The sequence below is a fragment of the Podarcis cretensis genome (genome assembly GCF_951804945.1).
Source record: "Podarcis cretensis genome assembly, chromosome: 4".
Classification (NCBI taxonomy): domain Eukaryota; kingdom Metazoa; phylum Chordata; class Lepidosauria; order Squamata; family Lacertidae; genus Podarcis; species Podarcis cretensis.
Window position 1 is genome coordinate 101,700,487 of NC_137173.1, and position 26,251 is coordinate 101,726,737.

Sequence of the window (26,251 nt, forward strand, 5' to 3'; positions counted from 1 at the left end):
TATTCATCCAAGTGTCATGGGCCAGGATTTGGCTTTACCTGCTGAGCAGCAACCTGAAGGAACAGAAGGCAGAGTGACTCCACCTGCTGCTGATCAGCCTTCTTGCTTCCAACCTCAGTCAGTGGCTAGAAACAACATTTGTTGTTCCTGGCCAGACCTTGCTACTTCTTGCTTTTCTCGACCTTGGGCTCTCGGCTTTCTTGACCCCTGGACCATCTGACTACGTGAACCAAGATACTCCTGACCTTAGGACGCGAGTGAACCTTGCGTATGGACTCTGCCTCCAGGCAAGGAACACCCCCCCCCCGAGCCATGGCTGGTTGGCTAGCCTCTCCTGCCACTGAGCTCTGCTGTGGCTGGGCAGCACGGGACTATGACACTAAATTACTTCTGCATGCTACCACTCTGTGACAGACATTGCACTATGTCACTATGCGTCGTAGACCAAGCTAAGTCATTCTATTGTTAGGATGCCCCATGGGTTGTTTGTGCATGTATGAAGGTATGTGCATGCAGAGGTGAATTAGCTTGCCTGGTTTGAAGATCATGGAACTCATACTCTGGGAGAGAGTGAAACCTATGTAAAATGGGATGATCCTAAGCAAGGATGCACTGTGTTATACCTGGTTTGGTCCTAAGGTATTAAATTTGAGGGATAACATTGTAGTATAGACCAAAACGCAGTTCCTAACAGCTGGTGGCTGAACCTCCATCTTCAGGGACTCAGGTGTACGTATGTGTGTGTGAGATGCAGGATGGCAGGGGCTGCAATAAATAGTTCCTCCCACTATGTGTAATTTGGTGGACATTTTTCAGCAAATATGAATGTGTGCATGTTATTGTAATGGCTTCTTATAACATTCATGAATCCTTAAATAAAAACCCAAACAATTAGGGTACCTCAAGCATCAGAGGTAGGGAATGAAATTTCTCAGGTACCAGAGGACATGAACCTAATTTCCAGCTATGCTGCATTGTGAGTAATAGGAACAGGATCCCACTGAATTATGTTTTATCAAAAGTTATCAGTTATGTTAGACTCCTTCAAAATAATCAGCCAGTTAGCTCAAACAACTCTCACACGAATGAAAGATTGAAAACCAGGGTGTTCTATTGCATCCTCACTTTTTCTTCATATGGCACAAGTGGTCAGGATCTTACCCATCACTACCTAATGCTAATTTAACCTAAGCATAAGACTGGAATTGATTTCCTAAGCTTCAGACACATTAATTCTTGTTTTAAAAGGCTAAAATGAGGAAATTATTAGCATTAGCTGGCTCCCAGTTGAGTAAGATAAAGCAAGGCGTTAGATTAGATTAAATTGTACCACTTTATTTGCTTGTTAAAGGGAAATTTATTTCACTTTGCAGTTGAGACAAGTGTAGATAGATACTGGGTGTTTTATTAAGGAAGAAAAAAGATGATTTTCTGCTAATTGAATAGCTGGAATAAAATATAAAATATTACTCTCCCTGTCAGTAGCTGAAGTGTCACCTTTCGATTGGGAATTGTAACACAGTTCAGAGAAGTTTGATGCAAAGAACAAAACTTTTCTCTCTCACACACACAGACAGAAAATGGTATCCATTGTTTCTTAATTGTTTAATGCATACCTTTCTCAACTATTGTGTTTTGTGAATGAAACTCAAAGTTTAAATGCTTTATTGTTCATGACTACTTTTGTTATGCAGTAGTTATGGATTTTCCATGTTGTAAGCTGCCTCGAGCAGGGTTTGAACTGTGGAAAGGCAGCATACAAATAAAATTATGTATGTAAGGAGACAAGTAGATGCTTGGCTAAAATGCCAGAACTGGCCTCATGCAGGCAACCCCATGGCCAGGTGAAGCTGCATAAGAAGATAAAATCCCACCTCCCAATGTCCTTTCTTCCTAATAGGATACACCCCTCCCCTCTCCCCCCCCCATCCAATACAGTGCAGAACTAGCGGGTCACTGTTTAAGGGAATGTATCAGAGTGGGGGGAGGTTATAAAATATTAAAATAAGTTGCATAGGTGAGCCCCCAAGCATCTGTGTTGGTGAAAGGCTTCTTTCTAGACCAGATCCTTTGGGGGTATTTGGCTCAGGAGAATATGGAAATGTAAACCTTCAAGGTCCAACCTCACCTTCTCTGGGTTTATTGCTTTAAGTGTGTATGTAAGAGTGTGTGTGTGTGTGTGTGTGTGTGTGTGTGTGTGTGTGTGTGACTTGGTCTGGCATCTATCTGTCTGTGAATTGTAGGGAACCAGGAATTCTAAGGTCTCTGGGGTTCTGAGCCAGGGTGGAATCACTCAGAAATGACACAGATGGTGGATTAGATCTCATCCCAGGACAATAGTTACCAACATTGAGGGTATAGCAAATAGACATCATTTCCTATGGTGTACACATACATTTTTGTTCTGCTGACACTATAATCTCCAACCCTACAAGCTTTATGTGATTACGTGCAGCAACAAACACAGGTTTACCCATGGGTGCTTAGTTAGGAATCTGCGGCCAAACACTCTGACCTCTACATATGTATGCTTGCAAATGTGTGTTTGTCGCAGGCCCAGATCATATCTCTAGTTGCAATCTAAAAAAATATACAAGATGTGAAGTGATATGAGATAATGGCACATACAAAGCTTCATGACCCCTCTTTTGGGGGGAAAATGGTATGTGAAACCTTACATAGGTTTACATAGAAACCACAATGCTTTCTTCATACAGTCCTAACTTTTTCGAACAATAACACTCCAACTAACAATTGCTTGTCTCCCTCCAGTCTGAGAGTGGATTTTGGTTTGGTCTGCCACTTTTCATGATTCCAAGTATAGCGAAGAAGATTGCATAGACAATTTGTAAGAAGAGAGAGAGAAAGATTTTATTAATTCTGTGTGTGCAACCAATAAGTGTGACATAACTTGAAGAAGATAAGTTAAGGAGCATCCTTTTAAATATTCACAATAGCTAATAACAAAAACCAGTCTTTTCATGAAATCTAATATGCTCTGACAAGTAGAGCATAATAACTCCCTTTTCAAACAATGTTAGCAATATTTTCCAAGAAAAGAGCACACATATACACAATACTACATTAAAAATGTACATTTAGACATTTAAGGGAGAAATCCTACTTGTAAACATTTAAGAGAGCAATCTAGTGCCCAATGGTGTAAAGGAAGCCCAGCATAAGATAATCTGGTGAAATGTGCACCAGATAGAAACTCAATCCAGGAGCAGGCCAATGATGCCTGAAGTGACCTAACTCTAGCAGAGGGAAAACTTGCTTTTAAAATAATGTTGGGGGGCTTTTTCACACTTCTGTTTGTCCCATGCCTGGAAATTACAGGTATGGGCAGTTTCCCGCTGCTTCTTTCCCAGGGAAAGCCTGGAAAAACCCCAATTTGCTGTTTGCTCCAATTGAACTCTGAAGAGTAGTCTTTCCCTGCTGTAAGCAGCAGGGCAAGAGGAAGTGTGGAGAAGCCTGGAGTGATACCACCCCTTTTGCCATCTTAATTTATGTCAGGTTTCCAGGTCACAAGACTTGGCTGAACAGGATTAGGATCCAGCCTATGTCCTCATCCCATACATGTCTGCTGAGAATTAAGCCCAACTGAGTTCCATTAGGTTTACTCATGAGTAAGAAGGTATAGAATTGTTGATCAAATTTCTTTATCTGCCTGATCTCAATGGCGCATAATCTATAATTATGCTCTTACTTTATCCCTTTTTCCTCAGCCCAATGCAAATAAAAAGTGACTTACATGGCTTCTGGAAATGCTTGGACTATGACTTTGGGAATCTCCAGTGGAAGGATAATCTATTATTGAAGTCCAGCCAAAAAAAAAACACATTTCTGATTTGTCCAATAGATAGCAAAATGAAGGAACATTTTTTTATTTATTGTTATAGCTGTTTTTAATGTGCGCAATGCACTTTCACATACATAATCCCAGTTAATCCTTACCATTGTTCCTGTAAGGTTGGTTAGTATTCTTATCCCCATAGTGCAGATGTGATAAGACTAGGTTCCTACTTTAGGTGAGATTTGAACCAGGGTGCTCCAAGTTCATGGCTCCCACACTGACATGTTTACCACATTTCTAATAGAAAAGCAAGGCAAGAGACTTAAAGGGATTGAGAGCCATTAAGCACGTCGTCTTAGTTCATAAACTCTGTCCAGTCCTACAATGTACACAATCTTCGTGCAAAGTGCAGGACTGTGGGCTGGGCTGGTTTGTGGTGTGTGGGCAAATGGCTAAAGGTTCCCCATATCCCATGCGCGAGTCTCAGTCTAGACTGGAGACCTGCACCATTTCTGAAAGAAAAATAAATCACTCAAGAGCAAACAACACAGTTAATGTCACATGTCATCTGGCCCTTGGTTCAGCAGGTGGACTAAAAATTTTGTCCTGCATACACATGGAATATAAACTTGGTATTTTTTTAAAAAAGGAAAGGGCAGGGAAAGCATCTTAACAGAGTTATCCAACACCCACCCACTCCAATCCAATCCACCATGTTGGAATGGGTTTAGATGGCCAACTCTGCCCTGGCCAACTCTTGCCATCCTCTGCAACTAGAAGCCCTGCTGGTGAGGGGCAACCAAACATGTCTGCCCAAATGGTGGATAGGCAGAAGGTACGACCAGTAGTAGGCTGGGGGAACACCCCAAATGGGCATTTGGGATGATAACAGTGGCACATAGTGGCACATGGCACAGTATCCATTGGATCCTGAGCTGTTGCCCTTGTCTGAGTCCTGGCACAGTGAATGGATTCCCCCACCACCACCCCGAGTCACCTTCCATCCTGACTAGCACAAGTGGCAAGACAGTAGCTGTGGCAGTTTCCACACCAATCTATTAAGCCCTGCTAATGGTGGCCAGGGGTTAGGATTGCAGCCTTCAGGAGTTGGGAAGACAAAAAGTGACACAAGTCAGTGTTCATAATATGGATATTGCTTCTCTGTACAAAGAAAGTAAGCCAAAGCTTGCTGCGTTTGTGCTGTTTCTTTGCCCCTTGTGATAAGTAAGTTAAATTTGATGCCATATATGTAAGTTTTTCTGACTAAGACTGAAATCCTTGATATTAAGGCCCACTGGGAGTTTCTTTCTTTTTCTTTTTAAAGCTGCCTTTCTGAACTACTAGAATATATCCCAGCAATGACACAATTTATTCTACATATCCTTTAATCCTTCCCATAGTGCCTGGGAAAAACCCAAAACCTAATTTATTCTATGTAATGCTAGTAGAGAATAAGAGGAGCACTTTTATTTGGTTTTCCAAGTAATCTGATCTATCTTGCGTTATACATCACAAAGTGGTTTACGTAGTTCTGTCTAGATAGATATCTCCTCTCCTCCAGCAGATTGCAGGCAAATTGTTGTTACATGTGTCTGTTGCTAAGAGTTTTTGAAATATTATGTATTGATGAAATGTTAACTACAAACTAATACTTCCTAGAAGCACATTTTCATGTTTAGATAACCCACATGCATACCTTTAGCCTTGCCATGTCACATTTCATCTTGCTACCCTAAACTACTAACAATTTCAGAATTTTATTATTGTTGTTTAAAAATAAGGATACACTAGCAAAGTTGTGAGATACGGTTCTCAAATAAATTGCACGGTATTTGTGCCAGGAAGGCCTGGGCTAAATGTTCCCATCTTCTGACCCATTCCTATCTGCCCAGGCCATTTCCTTTGGTAGAACATGCCATGCAATTCAAGCTATCCCATTGTAAGAGGCTGGGAAGCTCACTACCAGATGACGTGCCGCTGAAAGAACGTGGCCAAAAAAGCAGGAAGCTTTCCACAACGATGCCAGTTCTTGTATATAACGCAGACAGCTGTAGCTGGCAAGTAAAGTTGAATCAGGTTCAGATCCCGTACACTCAAATCTGTCTCATGTGGAGAGTGTCCATTCACTTTTTTTTGCAAAGCCTGGTCTCCATTGACTGGTAGTGACTCCACAGGCTTTGTGGAAGGAGTCTTTCCACTACCAGCTGTTTTATGGGGTCAAACAAGGTGCATTTTGAATGAAAAGCAGCTTCTCCTGTAGGGGAGAATTGGGATCCATGATGTAGGTTGTCTCCACCCAGGAAGTTAAAAAAAACTTTTGAGGGGCAAACCTGCCCCAGTTCCATTTCCTGCCTTAGCCACTGGTAGGAGGTTTCTTGGGAGGGATTTCCACCGTCCTTTTGGTTTCCCCCCCATTTATCTTTGTTTCCTGGATCCCCTTTACGCTCCCTAGCTGCCATCCATAACAGGTTTTCCTGGTCTGCCTCCCTCGCTCCCTCCCTCTCGGACATAGCTGTCAACTTTTCCCTTTTCTTGCGAGGAATCATATTCGGAATAAGGGAATTTCCCTTTTAAAAGGGGAAACGTTGGCAGCTATGCTCTTGGATCTGTTTTTCTAGGCCTCTTTTTCTGACCTATAGCCCTTGGGAGGTCTCTGGGCTTCTGGACTTGAGAGGGGAGCCTATGGAAGGGTTCTGTTCCTTCCACACTGGCTGCATATGAGCAGGTACTGTCCAGCCAAGGGAGGAGACAGGTACTGTCAAAACTGTTAAGACCAGGTGGAGTCAATAAGTGCAGTAAATAAGTAAAGTTGCCCATGACAACCTGCTTTCTTTTCTTTCCTGGGTTGCAGCAAAGAGGTGATGGTTGGGGAGGGAGGGGGGGAATGACAAAAAGACAATAAGATACATTTTAAAAGAGAGTTCCAGTAGGTAAAAGAAGAGCACTAATCCAGCGTGTCCTGTGCTCTTCTTTGTAGTCCCAGCGCCGTGTTACGTTCCACCTCCCCGATGGCTCCCAGGAAAGCTGCAGTGACAGTGGTCTAGGAGATCATGAGCCTGTGGGTAGTGGTACCCTGATCTCACACCCTCTCCCTCTGGTTCAGCCGCAGGACGAATTCTACGACCAGGCCTCACCGGACAAGAGGACCGAAGCGGACGGCAACTCCGATCCCAACTCTGGTGAGTTGCATTTTCAAGCCTTCCCTGCCCACCCATCCCGACATGGTTTTTTTGTTTTGCTTCTTCTATATAGGTAGGCCTGCATTGAATTGTTTTTGTGTGTGTCCTCCGCATCTGTGGCGGCATATAAAATGGCACGGAGCATCAGGTATAACGATGATGGCTTGCGCTTCTCAGAGAAATAGGTGGAGTCGCTGCGAAACAAGCAGACATCTAGGAAAGGCAGAGGGAAAGGTGCAGCAACTGTTTTTTCATTATTATTGTATTCAGACACAATTATTTTCTGTGGTGTGGTTACTGAAGATCCTTTCACTAGCAACGGTAACACATGCATTTTCTCTCTTTTTAGATTTCCCCCAGCCTAAGAATATGACATGTGGTTCATAATATAGGAAGCAGACTAATTTTAAAGCAAATAGTTTTTCTGATTCCAATCAAAAGCTATGTACTTAGATTAGTAGTGTAAAAAATATAAGTAACTAAAGGGCAATCACTTTACAGTGGTGTTTCCTAAAGACATTGACATTATTATTGTTACAATTAATTTGCTAATTGCCTTTTAAGACACCATATCCAGGTGATTTACATAAAGCAATTAAAACAATTAAAAATACAAAGATAACCAATAGATTTAAAACAAATGGATACTTGTGGAAAAGACCCATCTATCCAGCTGGGAAAGCCTGTTGTAACAAAAATGTCTTCAGCCATTTCCAGAAAGTGCAGTCTTGGATCTCGACAGGACTGCTATTCCATAGAACAGGGGCAGCCACTCTAAAAGCCCTGCTCTCAGTTACTGCAGAGCAGGCTTAGATATCTTTGGAACTTCTGGGAGATGCTTGACTCCTGCAGGGTGTAGAAGGGATAAAGCGGTCTCTAAAGAAACCTAGTCTTGAGCTTTATAGGGACATGTATGTTAGTATCAACACCTTGAGCTTGGCCTGGTAACATTGGCCTTGATATTATAGAATTGCACATAGCCTGGAATGTGAAGAAATAAAAAATGCATGTACAAGAGCTCGTATGTGTACTCACTATACTTTACTTATTTCCTACATGGCTTCACCTTTTCCTGCTGTTGCGCTAGGGAAGAGTTTACTGAAGAGTTTACAAGTTTCCAAAGTAGCATGTTGTGTGGCATGGGGGGGGGGGGCGCTACGGTTGTAAGAAGCTGCTTCTTTACTGCAGACATAAAAGCTCCAAAGCTCTTTGATGTTATAGATTTGGCTATCGATTTCAAATGCTCTGGCAGACGTGGAGGTCTGGTGCCTGAGAACAATTGTGGTTTTTGAAACTGTGAAATAATGCACCTAGACACATGGTGAGCATGTGGAGAATTAAGATCCATAAGGTGAAAACCTAAGTCTGCAGTCCTAAGCAGACTTACTAAGGAGTAACTGTTGTTCAACTCAGTGGGATTTACATATGATAAACATGTTAATATCCTGCTCTTGAATTCTTGTAGTGTTGTTAAATGGCTTGATAAGACAAACGTTCCTGCAGAATTAGGGCTGGATTTACCATAGGTTCGATGAGGCCCTAAACTATTAAAGGTAATGGGGCCCTTTATATGTCCAGCTGTCCTTTGTCAACAACAAATTGCCGCTGTTTTTTGTGTTGAATATATGCAATATGCAGGGCCCATTAATTATCATAGAAACCTACACAACCCAAAACACTGTTGCTGTATGTAGGCTTTATTTATTTTATTTTATTTTATTTGTTTTTTTTAATCTTATATTTTGGAAATGTACATCCACTTTTTTTCCTTTAATTTTTTTGGGGGCCCCAAGAGACTGGGGCCCTAAGCTATAGCTTGTTTAGCTTATACATAAATCCGGCACTGTGCAGAATGTGTTCCAGAGTGGGGGATTTTATTTTTCCAATAGGTGGATAATTTGTGGCCCTCAGGATGTTGTCAGACTACAACTCCCAACCTCCTTGTCCACTGGGGCTTATAGGAGCTGGGGTCTAACCTGGAGGGGGCATAGGTTCCCACCCCCTTTGCGTGGACAGGCAATGGAGTCCCCCAAACCCCAGGCGACCCCCGAGCAGAATAATGACTCAAGACAACGTGCTATGGGGTTATGGGGTTAAAATTGACCACAACTTTATTAAGTTTCAGATGTAGGGAGACCTTGGCTCAGACATTGGGCGTTTATTCTTCCCAGTCCCCAGCCAGGGATCTGGGAGACTTCAGGGGTATCCAGAATGTTGGGCTGGGCTGGCTCTGGAGAACATACGTTCAAGCAGAGAGCCCGCCCCCTGTTTTGCCACTGTTGGAGGGGAGAGCAATGACAACCTCTTAGTGTATGGCCAATGCCTCCCCTCAAGACCCCTTTAACGGGGAACCATGGGATCACAACCGCAAGGGGGGCATGTGTCACCACTTAACCCCCCCCCCAATTTAGGAAGATAGACTAAAGGATTCTGCCCAAGGGCTGAAACCACCAAAGTTGTGACGTTTTGCTATGGGGAAGGCAAAACCTGCCAATGCAGGAAAATTCCTTTCCGGCCCTTCAACAGCGACCCTAACGTAGCAGTGCCTGCGTAGCTGTGGAGAAGAGGTTAACCTGCAAAAGAAGACTTAACTGAGGGAGGGGAGGGTGGGAGAAGCTCTGGAGCCGACTGCCGCTTCGCAGGTAAGATTCACCTTCTGTTGTGTGGGCAGGACGGTCCCTCCCCTTACCTGGCCAATCCCCTGGCAACGCCTCCCCAGGCAGGATTGGGCGATTGGCTGAGGTAGGCGGAGACCTCCAGATATCCAGCCTGGGGAGGATGAAGCCAGCCCAAACTATCAGGAGTCACACTGGGATCCGGGGGGCTGCGCGCGACCATGCAAAAGGAGCCCCCCACTGTGCAAATTGGCACACGGTATACAAAAAGGGGCAGCAGCCTTGTGCGAGCAAAAATAAAATATCTCTTCCCTGTGCCTACCCCCAAGGAAGGGAAAGCTGTGGGTTTTGCAGCTAAAATAAAAGAGCTTCCCTTTCAGGTTGAGAGAGAAGAGGATAAGTTGGAGGAGGTACTGTATGATATAGCAAGAACACGTTGGGAAATCTAATGTCTAAACTAGGGTGGAACTCGAGGGGGTGTATAGTTATGAATATTTTACGTGTATTAATTACCAAAAAACAGCATAAATATTTAGAATTTTAAAAATTACTTTTATCAAAAGATTGTATGTATACACACCATCGCTGCAGCAGACTCTAGAATGTCTCATTCATTCATTCATTTTGGCCATATGTTTGCTCGGCCTCTGACCAGAGTGGTAAAAGCTAGATAATGGCCCACAAGCCGTTTCTTTCTTTCTGAGTTACAATTCCACCCTTGGTCTAAACCACCTCTGGATGTTATTAGAATAATAACCCAAGAAAGTGGAAGCAACACTTTCTAAATGGTGGTAACCTTATTTAAATGCAAGTAATTAAATTGCCAGAATGTCAATAAAGTCTATGGATTCCCAGGCAAACCCTATTATCTCTTTAAGCAACTTAGATGGAACAATCCAGTATTTGTGTTTTTATGTACTAGAGGTGACGGTTTAAGTGACAAAAAGACAGTCTTGCAGCGGTGTTACCTGTGTACACTTTCCCTTTAGCCTTGATGGCACAGAGTTGAGTACTGGCTTTAACACTGTGTGACATATCCAGAAATAAATCTGAGTGAGTCCTCAGCAAGGAATGGGCCCAGTTGCTGTAGTCCTTTTCTGAAGATGCTGCATGCGAGTACTTCTGCGTTAGAGAAAAAATTCCAAATATTTCATGTAAAATGAATTAGAACATGTAATATTAATCACAAATGATGAACTCTTTGGTAATATAGTTTTGCTAAAAGACTAATCTGAACAGGCAGATGCTTTTGACTCGCATAAGGATTAGGGAATGGGAGACGTCTAGGCTTTAGGTGTGCTATTTTACTACACAGTGATATCTCAGAAGCAGTACCCACAGGGTGGGGAAGGGCACTATGATTTGTGGATTTTTAATCTTTGTTGGAAGCCCCCCAGAGTGGCTGGGGAAACCCAGCCAGATGGGCGGGGTGCAAATAATAAATTATTATTATAATAATTATTATTATTCCTACCATGTCAGCCCTCTAATCTATGTTGACTTCACCATTTTTCTACAATCTGCCACTCAAACTATCTAGAGATTACAGATCACATATTTTGTATCAACACATCCATGATGCCTCAGTCATTTCCATGCCACCATGTCCTTAAAATAAGCTGAAAATTAGTGCAACTGTACTCACATTGGTGCTAATATCAGTACAGAAAAAATGTATGCTGAGGAGCTGGAATAAATTTGAGATTCTGAAATTTCAAATAATTGAATGCAATGTGCTCTTGAAGCAGGACGACAATTAAAGTTGCATGAATATGCAAGAGGAAGATACTGATTTCATTCATTCATTTATTTTTAAATAGCTGAAATTTGGTTCGTTCTTTTCAGTTTCTGAAATGGCCTTAGCAAGTCCCCAGCTTGCTGTAAAGGTTCTCCACTCTGTCTTGAACTCATTTGTGTCAGGAAAGTGTTTCTTTCAGCTGACAAAATGGATTCTGGTCCACCAAAATGTATGTCTTTGTGTTGCCCTGATACAGTGATGTTGTTATCTGATGGTATAACCCCTCTGGAATATAATCCAAAGGTCAAAGACCTGCCCCCTGCCCCCTTGCTCCCCCCCTTTACTCTATTAAATGCTACTTATACATTTAAGTGGCATTTAACAAAGTACAATGGTTTGTTCTTCAGTATATGGAACAATATTTTAATGCTATGAACTGAGAAGATTTAAATGAGAAAAGCTATCCAACTTCCACCCTTTTTCTTTTTGTTATTTTCTTGTGCGCTCATTTTTTTGTTTGTTATAGGCAAATTCTATTCCCCCCCCCCCCATCTAACAAGCAATCACTCTGCACATTTTCTGTGGCAGATGCTTCAAGGTTTATGTAGGTGTGAGTGTATGTTTTAAGTTGGTATAGAAAAAAATGTTTTCATTTCAGAAACAAAGAACAGGGGCATTACTTTTTATATAGATTTGTTTGTAGCTTTGCAAACATTAAATGCGCAGTCGAACTAGCCTTGCTGCCTGCCTTTTAAATGCCAATTCTGACACAATCTCACTTTCATGTATTGTGCTGCTGATGTTCTCCCTTGATTTGAGTGTTTTGCCCCATGGTGAGAACAATTTGGGCCATTTGTTTCCAGGTTCACATGAATCATTGGTTAATAGCTGCGTAGCATCTAGTAGTCGATGCTCCCTGATATTGGTATTTTGCTGCTGATACCAAGTTTAGTATTTAGGTTTCAAAAGCCTACTGTGTTCTAGAATGAGTTAAATGTTCTCCAGGCCTAATGAACCAGTGCGCCAGAGATACATTGTTATATTTTCCAAGCGTTGCCAGCCTGCAAAGAGACAAGAGAGTTATACAATTACCCTAGCCTAATGAAAAGGCATGCACAGTGAGAGAAAATTCATCCAGCTAATCTTAAAGCCAGCAATCATTCATGCTGGGTGAGAGTGCGAGAGAGATTTTCAGCATTAGCTTTATTATTCACACACCGCTATCCTGTTTATTAAGATACAGTTCATACTTACCTCAGTTTCTGGAATAATTACATATGACTGTACTCTTGTGATAACATCCTTGGTGGTAACTACTTGGCATCTGCTTTGACCATGCATAGTACTTAATCCTAATGTGATTGATGTGCAGGGAATCCTGATGGGAGTATAATTTATGCAATTCATGACATGAACTCTGCCACTCTGCTAGAGCAGAACATCACAGGTGAGGTGGGTGGTCCAAACAGAGCCCCCAGATGCATATGGTGTAGTGGTTAAGAGCAGTGGACTCGTAATCTTGGCAACTGGGTTTGCGTTTCCGCTCCTCCACATGCAGCTACTAGTCTAGTCACACTTCTCTGAAGTCTCTCAGCCCCACTCACCTCACAGAGTGTTTGTTGTGGGGGAGGAAGGGAAAGGAGATTGTTAGCCGCTTGGAGACTCCTTCAGGTAATGATAAAGTGAGATATCAAATCCAAACTCTTCCTCTTCTTTTCTTTTGCTTAAAAGATCAAAGATCACAAAAACCAGGGCATCATACATACAGGCCTCCTGATGGCTGTACTTGAAAAGCTGTTGTTGTTTATATTTTTATTACTTAATTTGATGAATTTATGTGGTAGGGGGACAATGATTTGCCACACACACACAGGGGGGGGTTGACATGACACTCTTTCATCCCACTGAGTTTGCAACTAGGTGGGCTTGCCTTGAGACACCTCTATGGTTAGATGCTTTCATGCACTGCACCCCTTGACTTTCCCTCAACAGATGAAAACTGTTGAAAAGCTTAACCCTAACTCTGCAGTGGGCAATGATCACAAAAACAGCAGCAATTATCCTTTTATAAGTTGCTTGCAGTAAACACTGGTGTTTTGCTTTCTTTTTTGTTTTTTCATGCAGTTGTATATCCAAATATACAGTATGGGGCAGAGGGGTGGTTGACTTCATTTCAATTTAGGCCAGGCTCCATTTAGCCTCTGATCCATTCACCATCATAATCACAGCATAAACTATTTGCTAACGAGCTTGATATTTTTTATTTTTTGCATTTACACTTTGAATTAATTGCGGTCAGTTATCAATCATTACCATGAAAGTGACAGAGTTGCTTGCTATAGATGAAATCGTCTCCATTAATGAATGCTGCCTAATATCAGATGTGGCAAAAGTTTCCCAATGTTTTTGTTGTGTATTTTTGTGCACTTCTTCACTGTATGAACAAGGCAAGAAGTGCAGCCAGCATGACAATATTCATTTCCCAGCTATTGTTTTCATAATTTTCTGGCTTAAAATGTGTTGTTGAGGGCCAACCAAGCGGATGAAAATCAGGCTGGATATTGTTTTTAGTAAAGTGGAGTTTCTTATTAAAGAGATCCTTGACCCTGGTCTTTGACGTCTGAAATTGCTTTTTAAGGGCCCACCCTATTCCTGTGACTGTAATCTGTTTTAACCGTTCTCAATTCTGAATTTTAATTTGTTGCATTTCCCCCCTGGACATTCTGGAAAAGGCTGGGTAATAAATAATATTATTATTACTTTTCCCCCCGGGGGTTCAGAGAGAGAGAGATAGATAGATAGAGAGAGAGAGAGAGAGAGAGAGAGAGAGAGAGAGATAGAGGGACCATTGTGTCCAGCTTCTAGGTGTACAGCTTATCATTTATGATCAGGAATATTTCCTCTGCTGCTGCTGCTGCTGCATTTCCTTTGTATCTCTGCATTCTTCTACCTAGTCACTTAGCCACTGTTTGGCCCTCAGTCTTTATTGGTCTCAACTTCCCTACAGGTTTGCATTAAAGTTGTGTCAGACTTTTGTTTTGAATTAAATTTGGGTATTTGAGGGAGTTGCAGTGAAGCACAGATGCCTCCAAAAAGGGTGCATGCAGAACTTTCTTAGAAATGTTGTGGGACTGGGCAGCAGCAGTGGGTGGTACTGACCATAGGAACTTAGCAAGGTGACGAAGGGGACTTTCAATTCAAGCATTTTAAGGAAGAATTGCACTTATGCACTGTTCTTTGAAAATGGGTTTCCAGCCTGACCTCACAGCTTATGTTTTACAACTGGGTGCTGCTTCTTTGTGTGAATCAATCTTTCGAGATGCTTTCTACGTGTAGCTGATGTCCAGCACTAGGTTACTTTAAGTATGAGGTAGGAAAGAGCTTTGATTGCAGACTTATTTGTGGTACAGTAGTATGTTGGTTTTTGGGACACAGGTGGCGCTGTGGGTTAAACCACAGAGCCTAGGACTTGCCGATCAGAAGGTCAGCGGTTCGAATCCCCACGATGGGGTGAGCTCCTGTTGCTCGGTCCCTGCTCCTGCCAACCTAGCAGTTTGAAAGCACGTCAAAAGTGCAGGTAGATAAATAGGTACCGCTCCGACGGGAAGGTAAATGGCATTTCTGTGTGCTGCTCTGGTGGCCACATGACCCGGAAGCTGTACGCTGGCTCCCTCGGCCAGTAAAGCGAGATGAGTGCCGCAACCCCAGAGTGGTTCATGACTGGACCTAATGGTCAGAGATCCCTTTACTTTTGCCTAGGAAAGAAGAGCTTTGATTGCAGACTTATTTGTGGTACAGTGGTACCTTGGTTTACAACCATAATCCATTCTGGAGGTCCGTTTGTAAACCAAAACAGGTTGTAACCCAAGGTGCGCTTTCGCCAATGGGGCCTCCAAAAAAAATTGTTCGTAATCCCCCAAAAAGGGGTTGTAATCCAAAAAAAGGTTGCAAACCGGGACACGCACTTCCGGGTTTGATGTGTTTGTAATTCAAAACGTATGCAAACCAAGGTACCACTGTATTAGGAAACACCACACTTACTAAGAACTGTTATAACCACCAGAAGTATATGTGTAGAGTCAGAGGTGCCCAAACTTTTTTCACAGAGGGCCGGATTTGATGAAGTGAACATGTGTGAGGGCCGACCAAAGTTGTTGTTGTTGACCTTTTTTTAGGATTTTACCTGATGTAGACTCCCACAGGGGCCGGATTAAAATGACCGGCGGGCCAGATTAGGCCCCTGAAACGGACTTTGGACATGCCTGGTGTAGACCAATAGAGTTAATTTGGGTATAGGAAATTGCTACACCCAGTCTTTGGTGCCTTTCATCTGGCTTGTGGCCTCTCCTGTTAGGCACCACCCCTTTCTCTAAGTACAATGGTACTTTGGGTTAAGAACTTAATTCGTTCCGGAGGTCCATTCTTAACCTGAAAATGTTCTTAACCTGAGGTATCACTTTGGCTAATGGGGCCTCCTGCCGCCGCCACACGATTTCTGTTCTCATCCTGAAGCAAAGTTCTTAACCCGAGGTACTATTTCTCGGTTAGCAGAGTTTGTAACCTGAAGCGTCTGTAACCCGAGGTACCACTGTAACTGCCTCCCCGGGGGTGGCGCATCCCATTTTCCTACAGCCTGCCACCTCCCCCTTTCTGTCATCCCCTCTTGGTCCTGCCGTGCTGCCAGTGCCACACCTCTTTCCCTTTTGTTCTGCGGCTCTGTGTTCTGCATTCTCACAAGATCTCATGAGACCTCGTGCAGTCTGTGAGATCTTGAAAGATTTCACCAGAAACTGGTGCCACTGTTGGCACTGGATGCAGTGGAGCAGGCAGTGGAGGCAAGGCAGGCACCCTTCTTGGGCTTCTGCCGCTCAAGGTGGGTGCCTCACCTGACCTGCTCCCTCCTCAGTAACTCCATTCACAGCAAACAACCTATCTCTCGTTCTCTCTCTCTCTTTCTTCTCTGCAAAAGTGATGGCTGCCATTAGGGGAATGACAGACGGGGAGGTAAGCAGGCTTGCAGAGCAACCCAAAGGCCAACCTGTTATTAAGGATCGGAGAGGGGAGGAGTGTATAATTGGTGAGAGACCAGAAATGGAGCACGTGGCCCCTAACTGTTTAGCCCTACATGAATGTGGCCCTCAACATCAACAATTTCTCCACTCCTGACTTAAAGAGCTACAATCTCATTGAAGTCAAGGTTCTTCTGTTTAGCTAAGTTATGATCAGATTTTAGAAATATTATTCCTGATTGTATTTTCTGTTCAGATCTTAATGGGGGAAATGTTCACAGAAGTTTGACTAATGTTGTGCATTACGTTTCACTATCTCAAATTTGCATGTTCAAAATTGCATAAAATATTAACTGCCTTAGCAAATAGCATGACACCCCATGATTAATTGCTTACTGACAATATGACTTTATTGCATCTGTTCTGCAATTTGTAGCTTCACATTGTGTTTATGATCTAATGTGCAGAAGACAGAATTGTTTTGTTTTACTGCTAAAAGATGTTGGAAATATATACAATTTATTTTGAAGAAGGGCATTCCATATGTATTTGAATAATAAGAAAACTTTCCAGTGGAAATGTTTTCATAGTTACATAGTTAAATTTTCAGGAAAACATTCTAAATTTTCGATATACTTATTTTTCTGGTTAACAGTAATAATAAAAATATGGTCAGAGTGATGTGATATATGGAATCATCTCAATTTTCCCTGCCCCCAAATTAAATAGTTGTGTCAAATTAATTTGAAATTTAATGGCTGTGCATGGCAATGATATTGCCCCTATCCATCTTACTCACTGGATGGAATTGTCCTTCCTCTGGGTGTTCCAGCTGGATATGAGTGGTTGTAAAATTTGCCCTGGGCTAGAGCCAGACTTGCCATGTTTGTATTGGGTTCATTGAAATTAAGGGGATTTAAGTTAGACTTAACCAATATGTGTAGGCCTGAAAGTCATGGTCAACTCTCAGGTTGCATATTGGATACTGATCATGCCACCACTCCAGCCACTCCTCTCCAGTACTTTGAAATAATAATGTGGGTTGGCCCTATGCAAAATTGCATGCGCATTGGGCATCAAGTGGGCCTAGAAGCAGAATGGGTACTGCCAGGCAATAGACACGTGTCTTTCCTAGACGGCCTGAGCCCTGTGTACCTGAAGGAGCATCTCCACCCCCATCATTCGGCCTGGACACCGAGGGCCTTCTGGTAGTTCCCTCACTGTGAGAAGCGAAGTTACAGGGAACCTTCTCGATAGTGGCTCCCGCCCTGTGGAACACCCTCCCATCAGTTGCCAAGAAGATGAAGGGATGTTTTTATATATGTTGGAAGCTATCCAGAGTGGCTGCGGCAAACCAGTCAGATGGGCGAGGGTACAAACAACAACAACAACAACAACAACAACAACAACAACAACAACAACAACTAGCCAGATGGGTGGGGTACAAATAAATTATTATTATTATTATTATTATTATTATTATTATTATTCACACATAGCTTTTGTTCACTGAAATGGCCATTTGAAACAATCCAGTGTTATGATTTTACATATCTGGTAATCAAATTAGTGAGGGGAAATCATGTTGAGACCATTATGTGAATAACTTTGGAAATACGCTATTTTAATATCTGTAACCACTTTTAAATCAACATTAGGCTCTCAGTACAGTATCAGAAGCCCGTGTGAAGGATTTTAGCCTAATATTGGTATGTGTGTTGCTTTTTCTTAACTGTGATGTAAGGAAACTGTCTGACAATGGCGGTAAGCTGCAAAACATCTTTTGGTTACACACAATTCAGCTAAGAGTGAAGCAGGCTGGTGTGTGGGGAAAACTTGCCTCCTAGTGTAGAGCTGTGGAAATGCGTACATTCCTGAGCCTGCTTGATGAAATTACGTTTTGATAGCTGCGAGCAGCAGATGTGATTCATTCTTCTTCAAAGAGATAAATGGGAATAGCATATATTTAAAGGAGTGTAGGAACTGCTTTAGGGAGAGAGCCTCCTATCCATGGCAGATGAATATGCACAATAATTCCATTGATGTAAGAGCCAGAAAGGGGGGGGGGGTAGAATTATATTTATGTCCATCAGAGTTTGGATATGAAGCTAAGTAAAGGTTTATCTAACTTCTACTGAGAGTTAGTAAGCAACATAAATAATGGCTGCCATGTTGATGATCAGGCTTGGGAGAAAACCCCCGTTGTCCTTAGAAGGCTGTATCTGGACATCACATTTAAAATGTAGCCTTATTATTCCTTGGTATTGATTTTTAAAACTAAGGAATTTACTGTTGTTACAAATTGTCTTTAGTAGTTGTCTAAAATAGCCACCTTCAGGTTACACTGCCCCCCCACTACACTACAGATTATTTGAATAAATGTAGCTGCTAAATATCCCACATTTTAATAAACCTAATGCTGTAGTGGTTTAGTGAAATGATGTCAGGGGAGTTAAATCATAATACAATTTCCAGTAATAAGTAGAAATATCTTTGTGGCAGTGGTTTAATTATGATTAAAGTTTGAGAGTGTCTTCTATTACATTGGTCATATGACCTAGCCCCAAAGGGGGATGTTAATCCTTCCATGCGAAGAACTTTGGTTTATATTGTCACTGTCACTAAGCCCAGTGGGTAATGGTGCTTTAACCTTGCTTGCAATTCCCACAGCATGATCATTTATTGCATTTACTGCTCAGAAAACTCTTGAAGGAGCAAGGTCATAACGTTACAGAAAACTTGGAAAACAGATTCACAAACATTTTCTGCAAGGTCCACTGTGCAGCTCATGCAGCTCAGCTGTGGTGGCATCTATGAGTCCAGGAGGTCATCTGAAGTTCCAAGGCCCACATTGATGTTTAGGAAAGGTAGGAAGAAAACAAATGTGTGATCTTCCTCCAAAGGCATGTTGCAATGTTGACAGGTTCAGTCCATGCTACTCTAGTAGCATCTGCAGAGGGGAACTGTATGGTTCAGCTGGTCCTTCCATGTTAGCATCCACTTGAAGCTGATGGACGTAGCACATTGGTCAGTCTGTAGTTTCTATCTTGCATAATCGGGAGGCCAGCAACAACTAACAAATAAAATAAAAGGTAAAAGTAAAGGATGAACACTCAGTGTTTTGCCCTCTCCACTTTAGTCATCCCCACTGAATGTAAATGGCTGGGACTAACGGGATTTGGAGTTGAGCAGCATCTGGAGGCTACAGGCTCCCCAACCCTGGTATACATTTAGTTGTTGTTGTTTATTCATTTAGTCGTGTCTGTCTCTTCGTGACCCCATGGACCAGAGCACGCCAGGCACTCCTGTCTTCCACTGCCTCCCACAGTTTGGTCAAGCTCATGTTAGTAGCTTCGAGAACACTGTCCAACCATCTCGTCCTCCATCGTCCCCTTCTCCTTGTGCCCTCCATCTTTCCCAACATCAGGGTCTTTTCCAGGGATTCTTCTCTTCTCATGAGGTGGCCAAAGTATTGGACCCTCAGCTTCACGATCTGTCCTTCCAGTGAGCACTCAGGGCTGATTTCCTTCAGAATGGATAGATTTGATCTTCTTGCAGTCCATGGGACTCTCAAGAGTCTCCTCCAGCACCATAATTCAAAAGCATCGATTCTTCAGCGATCAGCCTTCTTTATGGCCCAGCTCTCACTTCCATACATCACTACTGGGAAAATCATGGCTTTAACTATACGGACCTTTGTTGGCAAGGTGATGTCTCTGCTTTTTAAGATGCTGTCTAGGTTTGTCGTCACTATTCTCCCAAGAAGCAGGCATCTTTTAATTTCGTGACTGCTGTCACCATCTGCAGTGATCATGGAGCCCAAGAAAGTAAAATCTCTCACTGCCTCCATTTCTTCCCTTTCTATTTGCCAGGAGGTGATGGGCCCAGTGGCCATGATCTTTGTTTTTTTGATGTTGAGCTTCAGACCATATTTTGCACTCTCCTCTTTCACCCTCATTAAGAGGTTCTTTAATTCCTCCTCACTTTCTGCCATCAAGGTTGTGTTATCTGCATATCTGAGGTTGTTGATATTTCTTCTGACAATCTTAATTCCGGCTAGGGATTCATCCAGCCAGCGGCGTAGCATGGGTAGTCAGCACCCGGGGCAAGGCAAGTAATTTGTGCCCCCTAACCTGGGGCAAGGCAAGTAATTTGCGCCCCTAACCCCTAACCTGCCGCCACTGCCAGCTTCTTCTTGCTGCTGCCTGGGCTGGGGTATTTATGGTAAGGTAGCCATGGTGGTGGCGGTGGGTCCGTGTCATAATAATAATAATAATAATTTATTATTTATACCCCGCCCATCTGGCTGGGTCTCCCCAGCCACTCTGGGCGGTCAGGTGTCAGGTGATCTGAGGCGGGATGCCACTGGTGCTGCCGCCCAAACGATGCCGCTTGCCCGGAGGAGGAGGAGGGCAGAGAAGCGAGGAAAATGCAAAATGGCCCCACCGCTGCAGCAGCAGCGGCGGGGCTGTGAGGAGGGGCTGCCTGCCGCGCCCTCCACGGCCCTGACGTGTGGGGACCGCGGCGAGCGCTGAGAGCCGCTGCCTGCCGGACGCCTTCAGCCCGGACGCGCGCACAGCTCGTCGGTTCCACGAGACATGGGGCTCTGCAACAGCCTGCGCCCAAGGCTCTTCGGCGACTCCGGAGGCGGCGAGCGCCCCCCCAGATGTTGCGCCCGGTGCGGCCGGCGCCCCCTGCACCCCCACGCTATGCCACTGCATCCAGCCCAGCCTTTCGCATGATGAATTCTGCATAAAAGTTAAATAAGCAGGGAGAGAATATACAGCCTTGTCGTACTCCTTTCCCAATTTTGAATCAATCAGTTAAGTATATTATATAATGCTGTTTTAACTACTCATTCTGGAAATGGTTATTGATGTTGGTCTTTTGTGCTAATATAGAAGTTGTACGACTGTTGTTAGGTATGGTGTGTTTGAGGTAGGGGTTTGCTTTGGATGCTTTTCTTTCACACTGGGACATTCCAGGGGAATGACAGGGGTGGGACAGGAGATAGAGACCCATATACCTATTCCAGACTCAATTCTGCTCAGTAATGTGACCTAGCAAAATGCCAGAAGTTACACTGGCAAAAAGTGTAGCATTATAAAGGCTTGCTTTTCCTCTGCCAGGCTGAGGCCAGCTCAGCCAATAGTAGCCACTGCTGAATGGAATTTGGAATACAGGCAAATTGCATCCAGTGTGCATTTTACCCCAGTGTAAATTACACTGGCTTTCTTGCAATTTGGATTTAAAGTTTATTTTACTCACGTGGTCTATAGCTTTCATAACAGTCTTGTAAGTGTTGTTTTTTTTAATAGCCATCATCAAACAACTCCTCCTGTAAGCAGATATTTTTAATCATAAAGAAATCAACAGCACGCCTGTATTTTTAAATAGTGTGACATATTCTTATATTTATGGCTATATATGTGACACTCCTAGAGAAACTTGTAGAACAAACTTGCAAATAAATTACCCTGCTTATCTGAAGTAAAATAAATAAATAATTTGTATCAATCAGTGTTTAAAGCTCTTGGCACTTTTTTTGTTTTAGTTCAGAGGGTTTATTCGAGATTGGAAGAAAAAAATGGAGACCAGTACAGATGATGATGATGATGATGATGATGATGATGATAGTAGCAGTAGTAGCAGTAGTATTTTTTAAATGCAACACTAATAATACCAATAAACATGTATTATCTTCTTCAGCTGGGGGTGTGGAGAAAAGGAAGGTGGGAATTTCCTCACAAAAACAGTTTGTGGAACGGATGAAATCTGTGTTTTCAGAAGAGTATTTGGTCGCCATACACCGAGATGTTCTCACTGTAAGGGAATGGCCATGGCTGAGTCTCAGAGTGTCTGTCTTTCCAGAAGAAGGTCCCAGGTTCAGTCCCTGTGACATGGCAACCCATAAATTAAGATTGCAAAAACTCTGGTGTAATTCCAGAATAATTCCAAAATAGACTCCCTGCCACGCCTCCAGGCTCAGGCTGGCTCAAGCAGCAGTAACCTTGCTCCTGAACAGAGTTTGGATCTGGTATACTTTGTGCTACTTTAACTTTCACTAGACTTACTTTATACCTGCTTCTTGTCTATCAGATTGCTCCCTAAACCAGTGGTTGTAATTTTGTGGATTATGACCTACATGAGTGGGTCTAAAATGGCATTTACCATTAGCATCTGTGCATTTGTTATTTTTGAACTGACGGCAGATGCCCAACTATAAAGTTAGTGGTGCCTAATTTTCATTGAAATTGGTTGTGACAAACCTGTCTCACTGATTTCAGTGTGATGTAAATATCTAAATGAAGGCCAGAGTTTGCAGGAGAAAAATAAATCCAAAAGAGATACTTACAAGATACAAAGGAAAGAAAGCTCTTTTACCTTGGATTAGTTTTTGTGGAAGAGGTAATTTCAAGAGAGTACACGTTTTCTCACTGTTGCTTGACAAGGTGAACTTGCCTCAATCCCCACTGCTACACAATTCACATTGGTTGAATCGGGCAGTGCCATCCCTACAGGATAAGGCAGCTTCCCCCAGACAGCAAAAGGCTCATAAAAGCAGCAAATTTTCAATATTGGGTTTCTTACTATACTATTTTCGAACCACCGTTGACTGCAAAATGTCTCAGATCATCCCCTGGGAGTGGTTTGTTTCTGTGCTCTGAGATTCCATGGTAATGGAATGTGTTTATTTTTATGGGGCTGTCAATCTGCATCACGCTTTGCAGCACTAAATGACAGGTTCCTGCCCCAAGGAGCATACAGTCTTTAATTCAGCGAATATATATATATTTATTTCATTTGTTCATACTTAAGTTTAGTTACGGGATGTGGGTGGCGCTATGGGTTAAACCACAGAGCCTAGGACTTGACGATCAGAAGGCCAGTGGTTTGAATCCCCGCAACAGGATGAGCTCCCGTTGCTCGGTCCCTGCTCCTGCCAACCTAGCAGTTCAAAAGCACGTCAAAGTGCAAGTAGATAAATAGGTAGCGCTCTGGCAGGAAGGTCAACGGCCTTTCCGTGCGCTGCTCTGGTTCGCCAGAAGCGGCTTAGTCATGCTGGCCACATGACCTGGAAGCTGTACGCCAGCTCCCTCGGCCAGTAAAGCAAGATGAGCGCCGCAACCCCAGAGTTGGTCACGACTGGACCTAATGGTCAGGGGTCCCTTTACCTTTACTTTTAAGTTTAGTTACAGTAGGGTATGGGGGTTTGTGGTTTCTGAAGTAAGAATCATTGCTTATTGTTTTCTATCACCATCTTGTGGTATATCTCCCCCACCCCACCCCCCGCACGCAAAGCTATACTTGGCAACGAGACATCGCCATCACTGCCACAGTAACTTGGGCTAATTGACTAGTTTTGACATTTAAGCTTTAACTGAGTAATAGCTGTTTCTACCATGCTGCTGAGGTGATAAATCTACTGCTGGTATATCTCTGATTGATTTTTATCTTGAACAAATCTTGAAGTTAGCAGCTCTACCTAGGTTAAAGCCTTGTTTGAGGAGGGAGAGTTGAACATAATATGCACAATGTAGTTCAGGAGAACAAAATAAATTTACTGTGACAAAGCAATGGCCTTAGAAGATAAGGCTTGCATTTTCAATAGAGAAGCCAATAAAATTCGAGTGTTGTTTTTTAAGCATATTGGTTTTGCAAACACTGAACAAAAGGAGGTTGGCTCGATCATTACTGACTGCAAAGCCCTTGAAAATCCGGCCACTTTCCAGTCCTTGGGAGCGTGAATGTGATCTGGCAAGTGCAGCTTAGTCATTAACTAATGGATTATAGCTGCAGCCTTTCAATAAAAATGTGTTGGTGGGTGGCTAGTAGAAGAGTCTCAGTGTAACCAGCAATTTTAAAGTCAGTTGAAGGTTAGCTTATGAAATTAAAAGTTTGGGTCTTAAGTTTCACCCATCAGTATGTGCTATGTACTGCAGTCTGTATTTTTTTTTCTATGACTGCGACGACAACAACAACAAATAAATAATTCAAAATCAATGATTCAGCACTCCTCCAATAACATTCAGATTAAGATAAATCAGCATTTGATGCTTCAATTTTATTGAATGTATCTTTAGATTTTGACATTTAAAAGCTTCTCAGATTAAGAGATGGACTGAGCTTGTTATCTTGGTACCTTTTTTAAAAAGTCTATATATAATCCTACTTCCTCAACCAATTCTGATGTGAGGGAGCTATGGGAACAGAAGCTGAAGTGGTATTGTATTATACTTGCTTAGAGAAACAAACTTCATTACATGGCAGGCAAATTACGCTCATATCACAGGTGTCTGGCACAGATTTGCACTTTCACAGGAACTTTCCCAACACAAAACCTGGGAATGATACTGAACCTTAGCTAAGTGGTAAGGACAAAGAACAGCATCACCTAATGGTTGAAGGCATTGCTTACATTGGGGGTCTGCAACATTTTTTTGGCTCCAAAGGCTGCATTTGGTGGGTGGCAGTGGGTCTGCAAACTTGCAGGCCTACCCAAACACACCAAAAATGAAAAAAAAATCTACTGAAATAAACATTCCGACCCCACTTCACACATACTCATCACACAGACCTTCCCCTCCTCTCTCACACACAAACACTGTAGCCTCTCCCTCCCTGTCTTTACTGGGCTCTGGCGCCTGAGTGATGCTCCGCTGTGCTAAAGAGAGCGCCACAGATTTCTGTATTTTTGCCGGTTACAGATAGGTAGCTGTGTTGGTCTGCCATAGTCAAAACAAAATAATTTTTTTTTTCTTCCAGTAGCACCTTAAAGGTGCAGGTGGCGCTGTGGGTTAAAGCCTCAGCGCCTAGGACTTGCCGATCGAAAGGTCGGCGGTTCGAATCCCTGCGGCGGGATGCGCTCTCGCTGCTTAGTCCCAGCGCCTGCCAACCTAGCAGTTCGAAAGCACCTCCGGGTGCAAGTAGATAAATAGGGACCGCTTACCAGCGGGAAGGTAAACGGCGTTTCCGTGTGCGGCTCTGGCTCGCCAGAGCAGCGATGTCACGCTGGCCACGTGACCCGGAAGTGTCTCCGGACAGCGCTGGCCCCTGGCCTCTTGAGTGAGATGGGCGCACAACCCCAGAGTCTGTCAAGACTGGCCCGTACGGGCAGGGGTACCTTTACCTTTACCTAGCACCTTAAAGACCAACTAAGTTAGTTCTTGGTATGAGCTTTCGTGTGCATGCACACTTCTTCAGATACCATCTGAAGAAGTGTGCATGCACACGAAAGCTCATACCAAGAACTAACTTAGTTTGTATTTTTGCCGTCAGTGATGTCACTGCCTTGGGACTCAGAGCTTCTAGTATCACCACCCGCGCACAACATGATTTTGAAAGAAAGCTTGAATAGTAGCTACTTGACAGAAGGCATAGGATGAAGGAAGATGTTGACTTCTAGGGTGTAACATCTACATGCAGAAACGCACCCCTGGCAGGTTGTGTTGGTAGGCTGCCTTAATGATATAAATGTCAGAAAGGTAGACTATATAGATTGGTTAAATAACTAAAATGAAGGGAAGATCATTTCCCTATATTTGCATTTGTAGATTAACCTCTTTAGTTGGAGAGGTATGTTAGATTGTGCATCTCAGTTTTCTGTTTGGGTGGCATTTGGTGAATAGAAGTTCTTTTGATGTCTGGGAGACATTTTCCTATATGGAAAACCAAGTTAGCTAAGTAATGAAAGTCTTCAATAAATAATAAGGGGTACTGTAACTGCCAAAGTACCTTACCGTTATTATGTTTTATTTACTCTTTGGCTGAAGGGCAAGCAGCTGGCCCCACAATAACTAACATAAATAAATTAAAGCAGTTTATTAAGGCAAGTCACAACATAATACTTACAGGTCTGCAATCCTGGCTTATTTTTAGATGAGCTGTTTTTTGTTTTTTAACCAGAATCCTCT

The 26,251-nt window shown here is 42.9% G+C and overlaps 1 protein-coding gene across 9 annotated transcripts in view; it reads left to right on the plus strand.

Annotated features, from left to right (window-relative positions):
* PCDH9 (protocadherin 9) overlaps positions 1-26,251 on the plus strand; it is a 779,511-nt gene that overhangs the window by 499,072 nt on the left and 254,188 nt on the right. For 4 of the 9 annotated variants that reach the window (XM_079972449.1, XM_079972453.1, XM_079972452.1 and 1 more), the window contains one exon: positions 6,774-6,975. The exons of 1 other annotated variant lie outside the window; for it this stretch is intronic. In XM_079972449.1, the coding sequence (XP_079828575.1) occupies positions 6,774-6,975 (202 nt within the window). The remainder of the gene's footprint in view (positions 1-6,773; positions 6,976-26,251) is intronic. 4 more of the 9 variants (XM_079972454.1, XM_079972457.1, XM_079972456.1 and 1 more) reach the window with 1 other exon arrangement.